This window comes from Hippopotamus amphibius, chromosome 3, assembly GCF_030028045.1.
Source record: "Hippopotamus amphibius kiboko isolate mHipAmp2 chromosome 3, mHipAmp2.hap2, whole genome shotgun sequence".
NCBI classification, from domain to species: Eukaryota; Metazoa; Chordata; class Mammalia; order Artiodactyla; family Hippopotamidae; genus Hippopotamus; species Hippopotamus amphibius.
Genome location: NC_080188.1, coordinates 122409990 through 122429967, shown reverse-complemented (window position 1 = coordinate 122429967; position 19978 = coordinate 122409990). Strand labels below are relative to the sequence as shown.

The window sequence follows — 19978 nt, the reverse complement described above, 5'->3', positions numbered from 1 at the left end:
GGCGCCGGCTCTGCGCCGGCCCAGCCCCTGCCCACCAGCTCGCTCAAGCCCCCAGACGTCCTCATTTTGACTCCTCCATCTGCCTGGGTTGGGAGGGGGCACTCTGGGCAGCCTGGGCTCGGCTTTGGTTTACTCAGCTGTTGCTGGGAAGGTGTTCCAAGTCTGGACCCTTTGGGGGACCTCCAGGTGGTAGGAAAGGGGGTGATTGTTGGCCTGTCCTCACTCAGGTCCCCAGGTACAAGCAGTGCCCCAGATGCTCAGGGCTTGCCTAGAGGAAGCTGGGCAGGGAGAATGTTTTCAACCTTGTGGGGAGAGGCCTGTGGGCCTGGCGAACATCTACGGAAGGCCCAGGGCTCACTACTTCTCCCTCCCCGGGCTCCACCCCCCTGGCTGACCCAGGGGAACACCCAGGAAGTGCCTGTGCCACAGTTGGGGCCTCAGCCGCCAACTTCCTGGCCTTGGGACCTGGGGTGGCAGGACTGGCCCGAGAAGTGTGGTAGTAGGAACGGCGGGGTCCTCAGCAGGCCATAGGGCTAGACATCCAAAGACTTCCCTCCACCACCCTGGCAGGGCCGCAAAAGACCCTTTCGCTGCTACATCAGCTAGACACCCCTGTCCCAGCCCTGAGGGCTTCTGGCTAACAACCCCACACAGCCTGGGCTGCCCAACTCCAGGAGGCTGGTCTGGCTGCGAGAGGGACCAAGTCCCAGACACCCTGCCCAGGCCTGGCAATGTCCAAAACGAGCTGATGGTGAGCCGTGCTCTCACCCCTCACTGGCCTTCTGTGGGAGTGAGGGGAGTGGTCCCAGAGTGCTCCTGGCCAGGTTCCAGGAAGCTGAATCCACATGGGTGGGTGCTGAAGGAGAGCTAGGAATGCCCGGGCAGCCTCTGACCCAGTCCTCCCCCACCCGCTCGTCCCTCCCCTTCAGGGAGGGGGCTGCTCGAAGGGCCTTGCTGACACTCAGCTTCCGGCTACCTTCCTGGAATGCAGAAGGAGGAGTGGAGGAGTGGAGGAGGTGGAGGGGGAGGAGGAGGAGCCAGAAAACACCCCTCCACCCGCTGCTCCCTGACTTGGCCCCCACTGGCCCCTCCCTGGTGGACACCACCTTCTTAAGGAGGCCTCGGGCTGGCTTGGGAGTCAGGAACCCTGAGTGCTAGTCCTAGCTCTGCCCTGAGCTGTGAAACAGGACCATCTGGTACCCGGTGTGCTCCCAGCCCTGCTGTAGGATCCTCATGCCAGGGCTGGGGGTCCCGGGATGGCGTGACCAGGACAGGTGGGAGTGGCACAGATCACTCACAGCTCCTTGTAGTTTGCGTCGTACAGTGTTGCCCACTTGTTCTGCTGATGTGGTTGCCACTTGATGGACTGGTAGTTGGGGTCCAGGTAGGAGCCACTGAGGCTATCATTGTCCTGCAGGAGACCTGGAGAGAGGGGACGGCCATGGGCCCTGGACCCTGGGCCCCACCCCCCAACTCGAAAGCTTGAGCAGGCCAGCTGTATACCTGGTGAGGGTGCACCTGGTGGGTGCCAAGGCGGCGTCTGGACCCGGGCGATGCTGAGGGGCAAGGAGCCAGGGCCGGGTGAGAGCGGGCCCTGGGGAGGCCAGGGTGGAGATGGGGCTCGAGCTGGGTGTGGGGGCAGGGCCGTCACGGTCCCCGGCTCCTGTTTGATCATTCCATTCAGCATCTGGGCATTGAGGGTGTTGGGGGGTGATTCGGAGTGCTTCCTCTTCTTGGAGGGGTGTGTGGGGAGCCTGGTGGGGTGACACAGGTGTGCACCATGGGGGCTGGCCCTCCCCGAGCCCCCTCCCACTGGGCAGTAGCCCCGCTCCCCTCTCCACCCTGTTTCAGCAGGATACACCCAGCCCAGGGGACTCCTCCTGCAGGAAGCCCAGGCCTTTACCTCCTCAGTGCTCCCCCATCACTCTGTTACCCATTCTCTGTTTCTGTTCCTCCTCCCTACCCCCCAAACCGTGGAATCCGGGAGGGCAGGACCCACACCTGACTTGTCCGTGTGTCCCCATCACGCCCAGCAACTGGCCTCCTGCACAGAGCGCTCAGAATCGTTCATGGAATGAACAAGTCTGTCCCTTCCCTGTGGTGTCACTCTGTGTCACCCTTTACAGTGAGGGCTCTTTGGAGAGCAGCTTCCATGGTTAAGAAACAAGCCACAGAGGGCCTGGGCCACGAAGGCTGGGGAAGAGAGTTTCCTGGGAAGGGGGCTGATGATTTGGGGGGCTACACAGCACCCCTTCTCCTTCTGGTTTACAAAAAGCTTTGCCAGGGGAATCTTTCCTTGAATGAAATCTTTCACGAAATCTGAATGTGCAAAACGGATAAAAAGACAGTTCGGTGGGTTGGAGTCAGAGTGGGAATCTTGGGTCCATGCCTAGAACCTCCTCAGAAACCCGAGGACTCCATGGTAGTTAGAAAGTCACTGGTGTCTGGGTAAGAGCATGGCCCCAGTTCAAGTCCTGGCTCTGCCCCCTCCTACCTCCATGACTTGGGCAAGCATCCCACCCCCTAAGCCTCAGTTTACCCTATCTGGGCAACGGGGGTGGCCATGCCCATCAAATAAAGTAGTCATGAACACTTGGCCTTGGCTGTAAGTCCCCAATGCATTGCTGGGCACATATGTATACATACACTGTCCCCACCTCTGGTGTCAGAGCCTTCTGTGCTTCCTGGGTTCATCCCTGCCCCTACCTCCATCTCTATCCTGCCTACTGCTGCCCTGAGCATCCCCCCTCCCCCACCCCCACCAGCCCATCTTCCCATCCCCCCCGGGGGACGCTGCCCAACTCTTACTCGGCTCCGTGTTGCTGCAGCAGCTGGTGCAGCATCTGGGACTGCTGGGTGTGGTGGAGGTCGGTGGGCACCAGCCCCTGCCCCAAGGCAGCGTACGGGGGCATCGGAGGCTCCGCCTTCATGTACAGGTCCCGCTGCAGGACGGGGTAGTGAGGTGGGGGTGGCGGGGGTGGCGGGGGGCCTGGCAGGTGGGCTGGAGGTGGGGGCGGATGCTCCAGGCGGGAGGATACCCCCACATGGCACAGGGTCTCAGGGGTTATGGTGCGCAGGAGATGGGGGTCTGCGGGAGAGATGGGGGGTGGGCATCAGGTTTCCGAGCACCAGCTCTCCCCTGGGCAGGGTCTCCTGATTCCCACCCCTTCCTGAGCCCAGCCTGGGGGCTGCTCTCCCACCCATCCCACATGGGAGGAGGCTGCGCAGGGAGGTCAGCCCCTGTCCAGCGGGTGGGCAGCCTTTCACCCCATCTGAGCCAGCTCCTTCCCCTGGGCCGAGCCTGGCCCAGCTCTCTGGGGAGGTCCCGCATCCCAAGGTTCTCCCCCAGCCCCTCTCAGGCCTGCGCCTCCTCTGGACCTCAGGAAGGTCCAGGGGACCTCCCAGGACCCCCAGCGCAGTTCTGCGGGGGCCCTCCTCCCTCCGGCAGCCCCTCTACCGGGCTCCCAGGGGCCAGCCCCCCAGCCTGAGGGGGGAGGCCCCAGCTCCCTTTGTTCCCCAGGAGGCATTCCAGAGATGTTTTTGGTAAGATAAACAGAACTCTTGACCCCTCTCTGGGCTGTGGGGAGACGGCTGCCCGTGATCCTTCTGCTCTTGGCCACCTGGGGGCTGCTGCACCCTGGAGCACCCCCAAGGTGAGGTGGGCCCAGCTGGCGGCCAGGCCTGTGCCTAGGCTGCACCCAGCCTCCCCCAGCCGTCCACTTACCGCCGAAGGGCGCGTCCATGATGGCGCAGGCGGGCAGGCGGGTGGCATCACCGGCAGGGACACTTGCTCAGAGGCAGGGCCAGGCTCCCCACCCGCCCATGGGGAAACAATAGCCAGCGCCGGGGAGTATTTGACCAGCGATAATCTGGGCCTGTTGGGCGGCCGCTGGCCCCCTCCCTCCCTCGCTCCCTCCCTCCCGATAAGGCCGCCCCAACCACTTGCCCAAACCCCGGAGGGGGAGGGCGGTGCCCGCTGGACTCACCATTCACCTGCTGGGGGGAGTAGGCCTCGGAGCCCGAGTCTGGGGGAGAGTCTGGCAGTGTGCTGCAGAGCAAGAGGAAAGGGCGGTTGGGTGGGCAGTGGCGCCGCTGCCTTCCAGCTGGGCAGCTCTTCTGTGGGGCAGGGTCCCAACGACCCTGGGGCTGGAGGCATCGCGATTTCCTCATAGCCCCCGTTATGGGCACTTCTCTGTACCAGCCACCTTGGGGTGCCTGGCAGGGCCCGGGGCTGAGTTGTGGGTTGGGGGGCCTTGGGCTCCGGCCCAGCATCCCCTCAGACCTACAGGGCACCTGGGGATCTGTCACCTGTATCCCTGATGATGGCACAGGGATTCCAGGACTCCCTCCCCAGACCAAAGGGCCAGGCCAGCTCTTTTCTTCCTGCACCCACGGAAGCCCCACTTTTGGGAAACTCTAGGGGGCCCTAGGGGGCTGGGCCTGGGAAACTTCAGCAGGTCACCAGAGGGGCTGCCCTGCCACGGGCAGGTGTGGGGCTGGGCAGGGAGCCAGCTCGCCAGGCCTGCAGTTATTTTGTTCTTGCAGGTTTTGTTTTATCAGTGGTTTGGGCAAAAGAACAAACTCAACTCTGAGAGGTCAACACGTCCTGCGTGAACCCTGAGTTCGCCCAGAGGGGGAGGCTGCGGCCAGTCTCTGAGGGAGGGACCTGGCTCTTTGGCCATCCTGGTCCCCACACCTGGAAAGGCTGCCCAGCATCGTGCCCAGGCAGCTTCTGAGGCAGCCCAGCTGTTGTGGACACAGCCCTGGGCTGATTCCGGGGTCCCCGAGCTCCCCTGGTTCTAGAAGTCACCCCTCACCCAAACCCCACAGGCCACGTGGGGATGAAAGCAAAAAATGACAGGGACTCGGTCCTTGCTGTGCCTGGCGGGCTGACCGAGGCCTCTCCAGCTCCGCGCCCACCATCTCCTCCTGCTCCCTGTGCTGTCCTGACAGCGACCTTGTGTGAAGGTCCCTCCTTGGAGGGGCCCAAGGCCCACAGGGTGTCTGTGCGGCTCTGGACAGTGCTCTTCTCTCTCTGGAAAATGGCCCCAGAGTGCCATCCGAATCCTGCTGTGAGGGGGGCGGGGCTTTACTCGCAGGCTGGCTGGTTTTGGGGTCCCCCCGGAGCTGGTTACAGGGACAGCTGATGAGCTCACACAGAAGCATGGGGTACAGCAGCGAACACCCAGCAGGCACTTAATGTGTGTGAGTTCTCTTCCCTCCCTGCCCTTCAGGGTCTGTGGCTCAGGGACAGCCTCTCGGCCTCAAGCAGCCGGCTGCCTTCTGCAGCGATGCAGCCGTGGCTCTCCTCTGCCTGGCGCCCAGCTCCCCTCCGTGGCCCTCTCCCTCTAAGTCAAGACACAGCCACTGTCCTCCAAGTACTTCCTCTGGGCTTCCTCCCCTGATTTCCACAGTCACATCGGGGCAGAAGCTTGTGGGGTTCACTTTCCAGCAGGGGCGCTGAGGCCCTAATCGAGGTTGTGGGTTAGCACCCAGAAGGCTGGACATGGCGGAGCTGGAGACGGACCCAGGCTGCCCGACAGGTGTTGTGCACCCAGCACCCTGTTATCCTTCCACCCAGAGATGGAGTCACCTGCCCCAGCCTGGGGAACCCAGAACTGTCTCTGAGCCCCTCTGCAGAGCCCAGCAGACCCACGCTCCCTGCCTCTCCCCACAAGCACGTGCCCGTGGGCTGCCCTGCAGTCTGGCTGGGCCAGTGGCCGCCTGAAACCTTGGGTCACACCCGGGCCCAGGCTGAGACCTTGGGTCAGGCGCTGACATGGACTCCTTGGAGAGGAGCCAGGGAGGACCTGGGGGGCTGGCTTGGGCGGGGTCCCAACATCCACACCAACCGCAGATCCTGCACCTGCGCCATCAGCCACCTCCCTGGGGCCGCGGGAAACGGCAGCTACAAATGCGCAAGTGAACGGGTGGGCCCGGTGCAGTGAGGGGTTTGGGTGCCCTGAGTGCCTGCACGCCTGTGGAGGTGCTCCCCGGAACGGAAACTGTCCTGCCTCCAGTCTCACCCCATCCCTGCCACTCTCCACGCAGCTCTCGCGGATCGAGGCTCTTCTAGCACTAACGTGAGCCCTCATCACTCCCCTGCTCAGAACCCTCCGTGGCCGCCCATTGCCTCAGCACAGAGCCGTGAGCGCCTCCTCACCCCGGCCCTGGTCCCCCCACCTTACCTGCCCACAGAGCAGCCCAATCCCCACTGCCCGGCCTTGGGCCCCCACTGCCCGGTCACTGGCCCCTGCCTGCCCCTGGACCTCTGCATCTTACCCCACCCCCCGCACTCCCTGCCCTCACTCACCCGGGGGCATAGGGAGCCTTGGGCTCTGCCTTGATGGGGGGCCCAGAGCCCCCCAGGAAGGGCTTGGGAGCGGCGCCCACGCCGTTGTTGTTGTTGCAGTTGAGCGGGGCGCTGTAGCTCGGGGGTGGGAGGGGGCCATGGCGCCCCGGGGAGGGTCCGCCCCCGGGGGGGCTCAGGTGGTGGACCCCGCTGGAGCCGGGGATCGCTGGTTGCCCGTGGGGATAGGAGGCCGCACTGGCTGGAGCAGAGATGTCAGGGAAGCAGCTGCGGAGAAGGGAGGAAGCTCAGCGCCAGCCAGGCCCCCCGCCCCTCCCTGGGTCCCCACTCACAGGGCAGCGTGGACACTGCAGAGGGCTCATTGGCTGCGAAAGGATGAGGAGCTGCTTTCAGAGGCGGGGTGTGTCACACCTCCCAGGTGGAGGCCGGAGGGGCCGGGGGTGGGACCAAGGCTGCCACGGGGGCCACTCACAGGTCAGAGGCATCCTCCTTGCTGATGTACTCCTCCAGGATGCTGGTGTCTATGTTGGAGGGCTCCAGGGCGCCGTTGATGTCATGGCCTGCAGGGGAGGGGTGGATATGAGTAGGAGGAGAGATCAGCTCCCCGAGACTCCCAGGCTTCTGGGCCCAGCCCCACAACGCTCCCCAAGCTGGGCCCTCCAAAACACATGCCCCCAGGCCCCTCCCCACATGGGTGTCCGAGTACAGGGGGAGGCCTCCACGGTCCACGACCTAACACCCCTCCAGGGGGCACTGAGGATGCCGCCCCCAGCCCACAAGGCCACCTGGACTCTCCAAGGAGGGGAGGGGCCCAGAGGGCAGACCGGCCACTTCCTGCCCCTCCAGTCCCTTCCTAGCTTCGTGACACGAGCACGTCCCTTCGTCTTGTCTGTAAAATGGGGTAACCGTGTCCTCGTCTTAGGGGTGCTGTGAGGAGGAAACGAGGTGCTTTGTTTCGCGGAGGGCCCGGGAGATGCCACCACCCTCACTGACGCAGAGCCAGACTCGCTGACTCTGTCCTGCCCTGTCCTCCAGGAGGCGGTTCCAGATGGCCCAGCTGTGGGCAGCCGGGAGCATGAGGCCTGGCCAAGCTGGACCACACATCCTGGGGGGCCCACCGGGAGCCCCATGGGGAGACTCCTGCCTCTCGGGCCCCAGCTGCAGGTGGAGAGGGAGTGGGGGCACAGCCAGGAGTGCCCAGAGCACCCTCACTGTGTATGCCCATCACCCCCACAACAAGGGCTGGGGTGCTGAGCCAGAGGAGGAAACAGCCCCAGAGAGGTTTGGCGGGGAATGGCGGTGGCCTGAGCGCCACTCCTCTGCCTGCCCTCCCCCCAGGCCCCTCCGCTGCCCCAGCCCCTCCAAGGGGAGGGACTCACAGAAAGGCAGCACAGTGCTCTTGGGCATCAGCAGGGGAGGAGAGGGGGAGGCGCTGGCCTTTCCCCTCCCAGGGTCACCTTGCAGGGGGAGCTGGAGGGCGGGGTGATAAGGGGGCTGACGTGGGAGATGTGTCAACCCCGATAATGGAGGACGGCCCCACCCACACTGCTGACCTGGGCTGGCCGGCCCCACTGAGGCAGGAGGCACCCCTCCCATAGGCCCCTAGGCCTTGAGTCTGGGGTCTGCACCTTATGCCCCCTCCCCTGGTGAACCCTGGGAACAGAGCTCAGGTCCAGTAATTAATAAATCCTAGCTCACTTACTCCCTGCTGTGTGACCTTGGGCAGGTCACATACCCTCTCTGAGCCTCAGTCGCCTCAGTAAAATGGGGCCATGAACAGCTAACAGTGTACAGGGTTGTTCTGAGGATGAAACAAGTGAAGGTACGTAAGGTGCCTGGCACACAGTGGGTGCTCAGCAAACAGAGGGGCTGTCTTCACTCCCCAGTCCCCAGAGCCCTGGGGTCCCCAGGAACCCCCAGCCCAGTCCCCTCCCTGGCCCCAGCCGGCATTTCAAGAATGCTGAGCCCCGCTTAGGTGATTAATGAGTGGCTAAGCCCTCCTAGGAGTCACGCGCTGCCTGGGACAGGCCCTCCTGCTGGCCCCCACACTGGGCTCACCCAGCCGGGAACAGGGGACACCCACCAAGCACCGCCAATGGGCGCCCAGGGCAAGGGGAGCTTCTCAAGCTGGGAATGACCAGGCTGCATACTGAGGTTCTAGGGCCCCTGTCTATACTCTGGCCCCCACCCCATCCTTCCCTGTTAACCGAAGGTCCCATTTATTGAGCGCCTGCTGTGTGCCAGGCACTTTTAGAGCCAGGTACATTAATAATCATAGGAGTTTATTATATGCAAGACATCCTGCAGGCTCTTCCTGTGCAGCGTGGCACACGCCTCCCAACCTATAATGGTGACAATGACGTCAGGGGCTCACACTGGCTGAGGGCCTGCCAGGCCCCAGCACTATCCTAAGTGCTTTACAGCTTTACCCTCCCAATCGCCCCTGCAGGCTTGGTGTCTGCTTTTAGCATCATCCCCTTTTTCAGAGAAGTCAAGTCTCTTGCCCAAGGCAGCCCAGCAAGGAGAAGGCAAACCCAGGTGCAGGGGCCTGACTCCAAGAGGGGAAGTGGAGTTGGTGGTGGCTGCCCCGCTGGATGAAGGGGAGAGGGTGGTCCTGAGGGAGGATCAGGCACAGGAGATGGGGAAGGAGGGGGTACTGGAGCGTTACTCCCACCTTGACCGCCCGAAGCTGCAGGTTTTTGAGACTGAACTTGGAATCCACAGTGAATGATGGGGTGATGGAGTCATGGTGTTGCTATTTATAACAGGCCAGGCCCCCTCCTCCCCTCCTCCTCCTCCCCTGGCCAGGAGCACTCCTAATCACCCCTAATCCTCCTGCCCACCTCCCCCGGGATGGGGGGGTGGTGCTCAGACAGAGGCATCTCGGGAGACCCTAACGAGAACCAGATGTGGTTGGGGGGAGGAGAGACCCTCGGTGCCAGGGGCCGGGTGGACGGGAGGAGGGAGGAGGGAGGAGGGAGGGGGGAGCCACTGGGGCAAGGGCAGGGTGGGCCAATGGGTGGGAAAGAAGTATGAGGTTTGGGGGGTTGGTGGGCCTCCTGAGGAACTAACCCCACATCTCTCTCTCTGGGAGACCTCGAAGTCTGCCTGCTCCTCTCCCCACACCACCCATCCTAAAAGGTCCAGCCACCAAGCAGATGCCCCCCCGCCTGTTCCATGAACCACACCAGAGATCTCTAATCCAGTGTTCCAGCAGGACAGGGTGCAGTGGGGACCTGCAGGAGCCCAGGGACTCCTGAGGCTGGGGTAGAGCCCCCAGGAACCCAGGAGAAAGGCAGGGTGCCCTAGGCACACTCTTGGGGGTGCCTCTCCCCCACTGCTCCCCAAAGAACCCTGGAACATGGTTGAGCCCGCAGCAGACACCTGTCAGGCAGGAACTTCAGAGTGTCTCATGCTGATCCTCAAGACCTCCCTGGGAGGTGGGGAGGCGGCCAAGGTCCCACAGCCTGAAGGTGGCACCACCAGGTCCCAAACCAGCATCCCCGCCTTCCCTCTCCCCAGACCCTTCACCTTCCCATTGCTCGGGATAACCAGACCCCTCGTCCATCCAAGGCCTGGCACGGTCGGGCCCCCGTCTGCCCCCATGGCCGCTCCTGCCCCAGTGCCCCTCCCTGCAACTCTCCACGGTCCAGCCCCTCCCTCATTCCGTCCTGGGACAAACACCGCCCCCCCCCCGCCCCACGGCACATCAGGACCTCTGCATATGCTGTTCCCTCATGCTGCTCCCATTCTTCTTCACTCTTTAGGTTTTGGCTTAAATGTAAGTTCCTCCAAGACCGTGTCTGACTCGCCTGTTCTCTTGAATGGCGGCCTCCTTTCCGCTTTCTCATCAGGCTCTTTGCTCCCCTGCCTAGCACACACCCCAGGGGGAGAATAGGTCCTCTGCCCACCCACTGCCCACGGCTCACAGCCACCGAGCAGTCACTCTGCCCAGCTCCATAGCACACACGTCGTACGGCTCATATTTAATTCTTATAACAACCCTGCGGGGAAGGTGGTTTTCTTGTTCCCTGTTTCACAGACGAGGAAACCGCAGCTCAGAGAGGATAAACGCCTTTCCCGTAGCTTAGAGGTGTGGCAGCTGCGCTGTGTGTCCTGCCCTGTTCTGCCTCTCTGCAGTGTAAGCATCTAAGCACACCGTAGGCACACAATAAGTGTTCATGGGATGAATGAGCAAAGTGGCAAGCAAGGCACTAGCACCAGGCCAGCCTGGGTCTGGGGACCTCCACCCGGCCGTGCTGTGGTCAGGGTCCAGGGCTAGACAGGGCCCCTCCAGGCACCGCCCCTGCCCTGCTGAGCTATGCACCCCAGCTGCTCCTCATTAATTAGGCCCTTTATTACCTGCTTTTAACAGGAGCCAGACACTGCTCCTTCCCAGGCAGGCGGGGATCGGGGCTGTGGGAAGGAAGCCCCCTCCCTTCCTCTCTCCTCCTCCCTTTAAGGCCACCCAGCTGGGCAGAAGAGGAACCGAGGGGCACAAGCCAGGTGCGGGATGAGGGCGGGTGGGGGCCCAGGTGGTCCTCCACCCTGGACCCTTCCCTTCCTCCTCCCTCGTGCTCATGCCCCCCCACCACCAGCTGTGGCCTCTGGCTGAGTCTCGGCCATTGTCCCTGGGAACGGGGGAGGGTGGGGACCCGGCACAGTGGGAGGCTTGTGCCCTGCCCACACCCTCCCCCGCCCCCGACCCGTCAATGGGGCACTTGTCAATTCATGCCCCAAACATGGCGGAAATCCCGTCGGCCACGTGGCTGTGGGCAGGGCAGGCCAGGCCAGGGCCTAAGGATGCCGGCCAGGCCTAGCTCATCTGAACCTGGGGCTAACAGGGCACAGGTCTGTCCCCCCGCTGTCGAGTGTCCACTCCAGGCAACTGAATCTGAGGGGCATCCTGCCTCCAAGCAATGGCTGGGCCAGGGGAGCAGTGGTCAGGGGACTGCCAACCTTGGCACCCCATAATGCCCTAAGGGACCCCTGGGGTCAAAGAGGTCTGGTTGCTAATGTGGGCCCCCCATTGCTGTGTGACCCTCGGCAAGTGACCTGACCTCCCTAGGCCTCAGCTTCCTTCTCTCTCAAGTGGAGGAGATCCCTGCATCACGGGGTGGTCGTGCATCTTCAATGAGATGATGGGAAAGCTCCTCACCCCTAGAAGGCCTGCTCTGTTTCCCTCTCTCTTGGGACTCCCATCTTCTTTCCTGCCCAGGCACGACCAGTGCCATGCTGTCATTCTGGCACATGCATGGTCCAGTCCAGCCTCCAGGACTGGGCTCTAGCCATCCCCCCTCTGGTGGGTAAGCCTTCCGTGACTGCCTGCATGCCTTGGCAGTCCCCCTCAATCACCCCAGTCACAGAGGGCCCCCAGTGCTGTGGCTCATCTCCCAATATTGACTGAGCTGATCGACATGTGCCAAACTAGTTCACACTGGGATACGGCACAGTGGGATCTCACCTCCCTTGGTTTGGACTTTCTATCTTTATTACTATGATCTATGATTAATACAGTAACTACTTCAGGCTTCAAATTGTGACCAGAGCCTTCTCACTCAAAATGCCTTCAGGTCAAATGCTTGATTCTGCAAGCTATGCTTTGCATCTCTGCATCAAATCCCCTGTTAGCTTGGGGCTGAATGACAAGGATGTGCGTGGCTCTGGAGTCATTGCCGCCAGGTCGTTAAATCTGATTCATGGTTGTCTTTGTTCCCTCTCCACTTCTCACCAAAAACGCGGTAGAGCCCTGCATCCTGTCTGCAAAGACCCAGCTCCTCCAGGCGATCTGAAATCTTTAGCCACCCCTGGCTATAGCTGTGTCCTCCCCCAGTCTCCACACAGCTGCCACCCTGTCCTCAGGTCCACACAAGGCTGAACTCACAGCCCCAGGATGCTCCGAAGCCAGGTCCAACAGACCTGGGCCCAGCAGCTGTGGCCTCTTCTTAGGGAACCCACACTGGTTCCTAGGGATCTCCACTTTGCTCTGGGGTCCCCCAGCCCTCTCCCACGGGGACCAGGCCAGGCAGGCAGGGGAAGGCCCCTCCCCACAGGGGCAGAGTAGAGACCCTGCAGCTTGGGATGAAAGCCAGTCTCTACCAGGGTTACCCCTGCCCATCTGTGTTCACACACCAGCATGCCCCACACGCATGTGTGTGCACAAGGGCACACTCCCAGGCATGTATCCACTGGCATGCACATGACCGCGTACACCTTCACACACGCATATACAGAGGCACACCCCCTGCATGCTGACACACACATGTGCACACACCAGCAGGCTCCAAGTGTGCGCATTCATTCATTCATTCGCTTACACAATTATTTACTGAGCATCTACTATGTACCAGGCACAATGCTAAGCTCTGGAGATAAATACGGAGCTGCCATTCTGGATGCAGAGTCAGATGACAAGATAGATGGGTGAAATCCACAGCATTTTAGAAGGTGACAAATTTTATGGAGACAATAAAGTAGGGAGGGGGGTTGGGGTGCTAGGAGAGCAGGGAGGAGTTGCAATTCTAAACAGGATAGCAGGGAGGGTTTCACTGAGCAAACATACGAAGGAGATGAGCACATGGACTCTGGGAAGAGCATTCCAGGCAGTGGGGAGGCAGTGCAAAGGCCCTGAGGCATGTTCACATCTCAGCATACCTCACAGACATGTACACTCCTGCCTGCAAATGCAACACACCTTCCCTCAGCTCTAGGTGGAGCCAGTCCAGCTGAGCAAACTCCATGTCACAGACCCCCAACTCCTCCGCCAAAGGCAGCCCCCTCCAAGTTAGCAAAGCAGGGGATGAGGATTCCCTGTTCCCCGCCCCCCTGCCCCTGCCAAGGCCACAGACCCCAGGAGGGAGAACCATGGGGGGAGAAGAGAGCACAGGGGACTGAGATGATGAAGAGGGGAGTGATGGAGGGTCACAGAGACAGAGGCTGTGGTTGGGCATTGGGGGCCAGGGGGGCGGGGCACTGGAGGGATCTAGGTGAGATGGAGGGAAAGCTTTCCCTCTGAGGCAGCCTGGAGGCAGGGGGAAGACAGGAAGCCCTGAAGCCCCCTGCACATTGTCCAGGCCATTGGGGGTTCAGGATCCAACTGCCCTCAACCCAGGGTTTTCCCTTCCTTCCTTCCCACTCCAGGCCTTGGCACTCTTGGGGTCTCACTGCTTACGTCACACAACCCTGACCATCTGAGTGAGGGCTCTGAGGCCCAGAGAGGTCCAGGGGCTGGATGGCAGTCACCCAGCACAGCCATTGGTGGTGAGTCAGGACCCTCAGCACACAAGGAGGAGAGGCCCCCTCTCACCCCACTCCAAGCTGGCACGCCACTGTGACGGGCTGCAGGTCAGGAGACCCGGGATCCCAGCCCGGTTCTGCCATGGCCACCCTGAGTGAGCCTGGCCCCCCACCTCCCCATCCTGCCTCAGCAGCCCCTCTGGGAAGTGAGGGGACGCCACCTGAACTTCTGCAGAGCCCCAGACTCCCAGGAGGCAACACATGCAAAAACCTCCGGCCTGGGTGCGGCAGGCAAAGACAAAGGACAGTCAGGCCCCTTCCCCCTGCCACCTGCCCACGGCCCAAGTTCCGCATCTCTGGGGTGAAGGGTGGGGCAGGCCCAGCGGGAGGCACCAGGAACCAGAAGCAGGCATCAGGACCAGACCTGTCATGGAGCTGGGCCCCTGAGTAGAGAGTGTGTTCACCCCTGGAATAAGTAGCCCAGAGAGGGTGAGAGGCTTTCCCAAGGCACACAGCGTCAGCCACAGGCCTCAGCCCAAGCTGGGGGACACTGACCTACCCGTGGACCAATAAATCCTCCAACTGGGGAGCATAATACCTGTCATGAGCCTCCCAGGGGAGAAGGATCACAGTCCAGGCGGACAGTCACGGAGCGGTACCATGGCAGGCACTGCAAGAGGTCCTGCTCAGGCCTCCTTTACCTAAGCCCCATGGAAACCCTGAGAGGCAGGTACTCCAACCAGTACTGTATTCCCATTCTACAGATGGGAAAATGGAGGCACAAAGAGGTGCAATGATGGGCCCAGGAGAAGGACCATGATGGGTAAGCGGTAGAGCTAGGGACAGATACACAGCCCACCCCAGTGAATGCACACAACCAGCGCAGGCCTGAGGGGCTGCCCAGCACAGCGGCAGCAGGGGCTGGAGACAGAGGTGGGAGGAGAGGCCCCCCACACACATCCAGGCTGTGGGGGAAACTGAGGCCCAGAGAAGGGGGCCCTGAGGAGGAAGAAGGTGAAGAAAAAGGGCAGGTGGCCTGGGTGGGGCGGGGCCACCCCTGGTTAATAATTCAGTTAATGATTTCTTCTCCCCGTCCTTATCGAGCGGGCAAAGTCCAAGGGCAGCAGCCAATCAGCAGCCCTGCTGGGCTGTTACCCAGCAGCCTCTGCTGCCAGGGCCCCCCAGTCCTGCAGGCCCTTGGGAGTCAGGGAGTGGAGGCCAGGTCCCCAGGAGGAAGCCGTTCTGCCTAGAGCAGCCGGTCTTTCCCCCAAATACCCTGCCTGGCTCTGCCTAAGACCCCCGGGGGCACTCTGGCCAGGCCCCCAGGCTCAGCAGAGGCCCTGAGGCCAGCAGGTTGGAAACAGCCTGCTCCGCTCCCCTGGACTGAGCCAGGCCCTCCCAGAGAGTCAGCTTCCTGGGGTGCGCCCCCCCACCCCACCCCTGTTCACACAGTCATTGTTGCTTCCATTCCCTGGGAACACTTCCGCCCCATGTGGCCCTGCGCTGGGTGTTGGGGACAGGGGGATGAGTCAGACCCCCCGCTACCACTTCCCCTCCAGCTGGAGTCAGCACCTCGGGAGGTGGGGCTGGGGCAGGCGTCCTCCGGAGGGGCTCTGGGTGGACCCAAGAGACACCCCATCTCATCTCCTTGAGAGTCAGGGGTCTGGTGGTCTCCCACACCCACCTACTCCCTGGATGCACTGCAGACAGACAGACGGACACGAGGCACGGTGCCACCCCAACACACACTACAGCTCAGCCCCAGATTCCTGTCCAGGGTGGGCATCCTCTACCACAAGTAGTCAGGTGGTCACCCCTGGGGCCTCCTCCTGACTCCGGGAGGCAGAGATGCTGGTCCCCATAGGAAGGCCACCCTCCCTCCCTTGAGGCCCTGGTGGCGGAGGGGTGCTGAGGCCTGGGTGTCAGCCCTGGCTCACGCTGGCTAACTCCCTTCTCTCGGAACCGCAGTCTTCGGCCCTGGGAAAGGGGGCCGATGCCACCCCTCCCCTTCCCCACCCCAGGGCTGGGCAAGAGTGGCTTTCGAACCACGATCCAGCTTCTGGGGTCTGGAGGAGCCCAGCTCCCCTGTGTCCAGTGTATATGTCTACTGGGAGGCCAGGAGTTTGTCTTTGTTTGGTGGCTAAAAGGAATCACATTGGAAGCCCCTGCTCTGGTCCAGCCCACCTGCCTACCCCAGGAGGGGACATGAGGCCAGAGAAGGGAAGTCACCAGCCCAAGGCCCCCATCAGGTCTGGAAGGAGTGAAAACCTGGCTCCCACCTCCATTCCTGGCAGGGCGATAGAGGCCAGGGAGGTCCCCCAACCTCTTGGTGGCCTTTACAGCCCAGCTCCCCTCAGTAGCTTCCTCCACACCCACCAGCTTTCTGACGGGTGATGGCTGTTCACTCACACCCCGTGTGAACCTGGAGCCAGGCGCCAGCACCCTCCCCCTTCTAAAACGTCCCTCCTCCCCAGGGCTGGAGGACGAGGCTCATCAGAGCCTAGGGCATCATCAAGACCTTCTCTGCCACCCGCTCCTGTCTTACAGGTGAGGAAAAGGGGCCCAGAGAGGGCGAGAGCTCTGCACAGGGTCACACAGCTCTCAGTGGCTGAGGCTGCACCAGAACCTCTAAGGCCCTATAGGGATGCTCTGATGCTGCCTTGCCCTGTCTCTGACCAGCTCTGGGAGTCCAAGGCCCTAGCTGGTCAAGGTGATGAGGCGAACACCTGCCACTGCACCCCGGTTACCTGCTGGGAGCCAGTGCATCCTGCCCGGAGGGTCCCCTCTCTGCAGGCCCTGTGCCCGCCGATCTGGGCGGCCGTAGCCTCCCTCTAGGGGATTAGCAGGGCGGTCACGGGGGCCCGGCTGTACCAGCCTCGAGGGGGCCGCCCTGTCCCAGCCTCCCACCTGAGGCCCAAAGCGCCTTAGCCTCCAGCCCACCACCCTAGGGCAGGGTACAGCCTGGCCCACCCGCACAGGACCGGGCAGGACCCAGGGCATATGCCTGGTGTGCCTGCAGAGTGAGCCATGTCACACGAGGGGCCTGGGCACGCCCTGCCCCCTTCGGCCAAGCCCTTTCCTGTCTCCAAGCCCAGAGCTAAAAGCACAGCCCCTGCCCCCTGTGCCCACTGCCCTGGGGAGTGACCGAGGTCGAGCGGGACCCAGGATGAGAGCTCAGGTGTCCCCCAGCCCCAAGAGCTACGCGTGCGTTGCTTCCCCTCCCTGGGACAACACATCCACACGCACAAAAGCACCGCCGCCCGCCCCCTGCACTTCCACACATGAACACACTCAGCAACCTCCCCCCCGCCCCCCACCGCAACCAGGGGCTTCCTAACGCCCACCCTGCGTCCCCCACATGCCACTGCCCGCCGGGTTCCTGGCTAGGCCTTCCCCACCCAAGTGGCCCCGAAGACCCCAGCCCTTGCGCCCGCCCCACCTTCCCCCCATCTCAGGCTCTGGGAACACTTCTCCAGCCCCTGGCTCCCTCCACAGACATTCTTGAGTCTCCTCTTATCTCTCTGGAGGGAGCAGCACAGCTTCCCCGCCAGGCCAGCCAGGCCAGCCGCATGGCTGAGCCGTGGCGTCAGCCCCCACCCCCCACCCACGGCCAGGAGGGAAAGTTTGGCTCAGGAGACAGGGAGCCTGGGCGAGACAGGGAGCCTGGGCCAGCCAGGCCCACCCCTCTGCCCCGGCCTAGGGTCCTGCGGGAGGAGGCACCAGGATATCTGCAGGAAGCAAGGGGGCCTGGCCTGTGAGTCATCTGGGATGTCTGGCAGGCTCTGGGCACCCCCAAAATCGTGGCCCCCAACAAGGACTAGTGTCCCTTTCCTACCTCCCCAAGGCCCTCAGCCCCCACAAGGCTGCTAAAGGATGAACAGGATCTACAGAGAACAAGAGCCCTGGGACTGATGGGGAAAAGCCTAGGGCCCTCAGATGGCCCAACTACCTCGGGATCAACGACTTAATCTAGTCCAAACCTGATTTCCTGGATCTGGGTCTGCTGGGGTGTCCAGAGTCCTGGAGTGGGGAGGACTGAGGCTTGGGGATACCCTTACCTGGGCTGTTCAGCAAGCAGAGTGGACAAGGGCCCCCCCACCCCCCGACCCTGGAAGTCACAGGCAGGGAGAAACTGAGTCAAAGAAAGGCCTTCCTCGCTCCCTCATGGAACTCCAAAGGGATCTGAGCACTGGCCTTGAAACTTGGAACTTAATTCCTTGCCTTGTGGCCCAACAGCCCCAGCACAGTGTGCCCTGTGGGCCACCCGCGCCGCCCCAGGGGCAGGTTCACACTAATGGAAGGTTCTGGATCATTGAATTTTGGGTTCTGAATGCACTGAGGTGCAGGATATGGGTTTAGGGACTGGGGAGAGGGTGGGGGCAGAGGCTGTGCTACCCAGATTGGTGGAGAGGGACACAAAAGGACCCAGAAGGTCTGGCTGAATGTTCCAGTGAGGGTCTGAGAAGCTGGGAGATGTCAGCCTGTACCTCTGCACTGCTCCCGCCCCCACTCTGTCCCATCCCCCTTGAACCCAGCACCCAAGAGGGGGACAGCCTGGAGGAGGGGCAGAGGCTACTCAGGAAAAGGGGAGGGGAGTTGGTGAGATGTAGGAGCAGACCCCCAAAACCACTGGCCAGGAGCTGGGAGAGAGTAGAAGAAAATATTGTTGGATGTGTGTAGATCCCAGCCCTGGGAAGGGTCCTATCAGGGTCAAGGTGAGGGGATGAGGTCACTCCTGGGATGAGGGCACAGCCAGAGGAGGGACAGCTCCAGGGACAGGTGTCAACACAGCCCAGAGGAGCCTCAGAGGGCTGGCAGGATGCAGTTCACAGCTTTGGGAGGCGGCTAAGAGGGGGGATGCCAACTTCAAGAAGGTTCCATCCCAAGGAGAGTATTCCAGGGTGGGGGGTGGGGAAATCCGGCAGACAGAGGAATGCTGGGGAGGGGTTCCCAGCCCCAAGTGGGGGAGAGGTAGCTGCTTCAAGGGGAAGTTCAGCCGTGGGGGAGGGGTCAGCATTGCGGAAGGTGGGTGACGGTCTTTGAAGGGGGTCCCCGTTTTGATGGCAGTCAGTAGTCTTAGGGACGCACGGGGGGGGGGGGGGCGGGGGGGGGAGGTCCCAACTCCTAGGAGTCAGGCTGGGGGTAGGGTGCCAACCCGAAAGGCACACGGGGTACCTGGGTCTCTAGGCGGGGGGTCCCAGTCTCTGGGAGGCATGCTGGGGTGCCAGCCAAAGAGGCATGGAAGATCCTAGAAGGCATGCTAGGGGCCCCAGCCTGGATGGGGTTCCAGGGAAGCACAGTAGAGGGTTCCCGGTGTCGGGAAGTGCGCTGGGGGTGGGAGGTGTCATAAATTACGAGGGACTGAAGGTCCCGGAAGGCATGAAGGAGGACCTAGCGGGGACGGGGACACAGCTCCAAGGAAGTTACGCGTTGGGGGACGGGGAGAGGGGAACCCAACTTCAGCGGAGGTGGGTAGTCCCCTCCAGGAGCCAGAGGAAGGCCCCAGCCCAGAGGAGGCGTTCTGGGGGTCCCAGCGTGGTGAAAGCACAGTCGGGGGTCCCCGTCCCCGGGGAGATCGGCTGGGGGGCTTCCCAGCGAGAAAGGGTCGCCGCCCCAGCCGGCCCGCGGTCCCTCACCTTCGAAGAAGCGCTGCAGCGCCTCCGTCTCGTCCACCACCTCCATGTCCGGCCTGCCCGGCGCGCACTCCGCCCCGGCCCCGCTACTGCCCGGCCCGGGGGCGCGGCATCGCCGGCGCGGCCCGCGCGACAGTCCCGGCTCGGCTCCGGCTGCGGTCCCACCCGGCCCGCCGCCGCGCTCGCACCCCGCGCGGCCCTGGCCCGGCCCCTGCCCGCCCCACGCGCCCCGCCCGCCCGGCGCGCGCAGCGCCCCCTGCCGGCCAGCCCCACCCGCGCGCAGCAGCCCCTCGGCGGGCAGGACGTGCGCGGCTCCTCCAGGGGGCGCTCGGCGCGGGGGTCCTAATTGGATTGGGGGGGGTCTTGGGGCGGCCGAGCCTGGGTACCTGGAAGGCAGGGCCCCCGAGGTCCTCGCCCACCCCTGGGGCAGGGGAAGATAGCGGGCTTCTGAATCTTAGATTTTCAGAACCAAACCTCAGAGATATCTCCCGCTTCCTCTTTTTACCTACCCACCCCCCCATCTCAGCAGTAATAATAATAACCTGCATTTCTCCAACATTTGTTATGTGCTGTGCCCACACCGAGTGCTCTGCAGGGGTTATCTCATTTCGTCCTCTCAGGTAACCTACCAAGGAGAGACTATTATGGGCATTTTACAGAGGAGAAACCCGAGGATCGTTGAAGTTCAGTACCGTCGGAGGACGTCTGTCCCGTACAATCTTCCCTGATGATGGAAATACTCTGTGTGTCCTCCTTCGTGGTCGCGCCAGCCACATGTGGCTACTTAGCACTTGAAATG

The 19978-nt window shown here is 62.5% G+C and overlaps 1 protein-coding gene across 2 annotated transcripts in view; it reads right to left on the bottom strand.

The window, feature by feature from the left end:
- The window catches only part of MYRF (myelin regulatory factor), a 30639-nt gene extending 11405 nt beyond the window's left edge, over nt 1–19234 (bottom strand). The window contains exons 1-7 of one of the 2 annotated variants that reach the window (XM_057728144.1): nt 19183–19234; nt 6783–6870; nt 6314–6577; nt 3987–4048; nt 2809–3088; nt 1504–1754; nt 1299–1422 (exon numbers count right to left, since the gene is read on the bottom strand). In XM_057728144.1, coding sequence (XP_057584127.1) covers nt 1299–1422; nt 1504–1754; nt 2809–3088; nt 3987–4048; nt 6314–6577; nt 6783–6870; nt 19183–19228 — 1115 coding nt within the window. In that variant the 5' untranslated portion in view covers nt 19229–19234. Of the gene's footprint in view, nt 1–1298; nt 1423–1503; nt 1755–2808; nt 3089–3986; nt 4049–6313; nt 6578–6782; nt 6871–16293; nt 16313–19182 lie in introns of those variants that run through there. The other variant, XM_057728145.1, reaches the window with a different exon arrangement.
- Nucleotides 19235–19978: the final 744 nt, after the last annotated feature.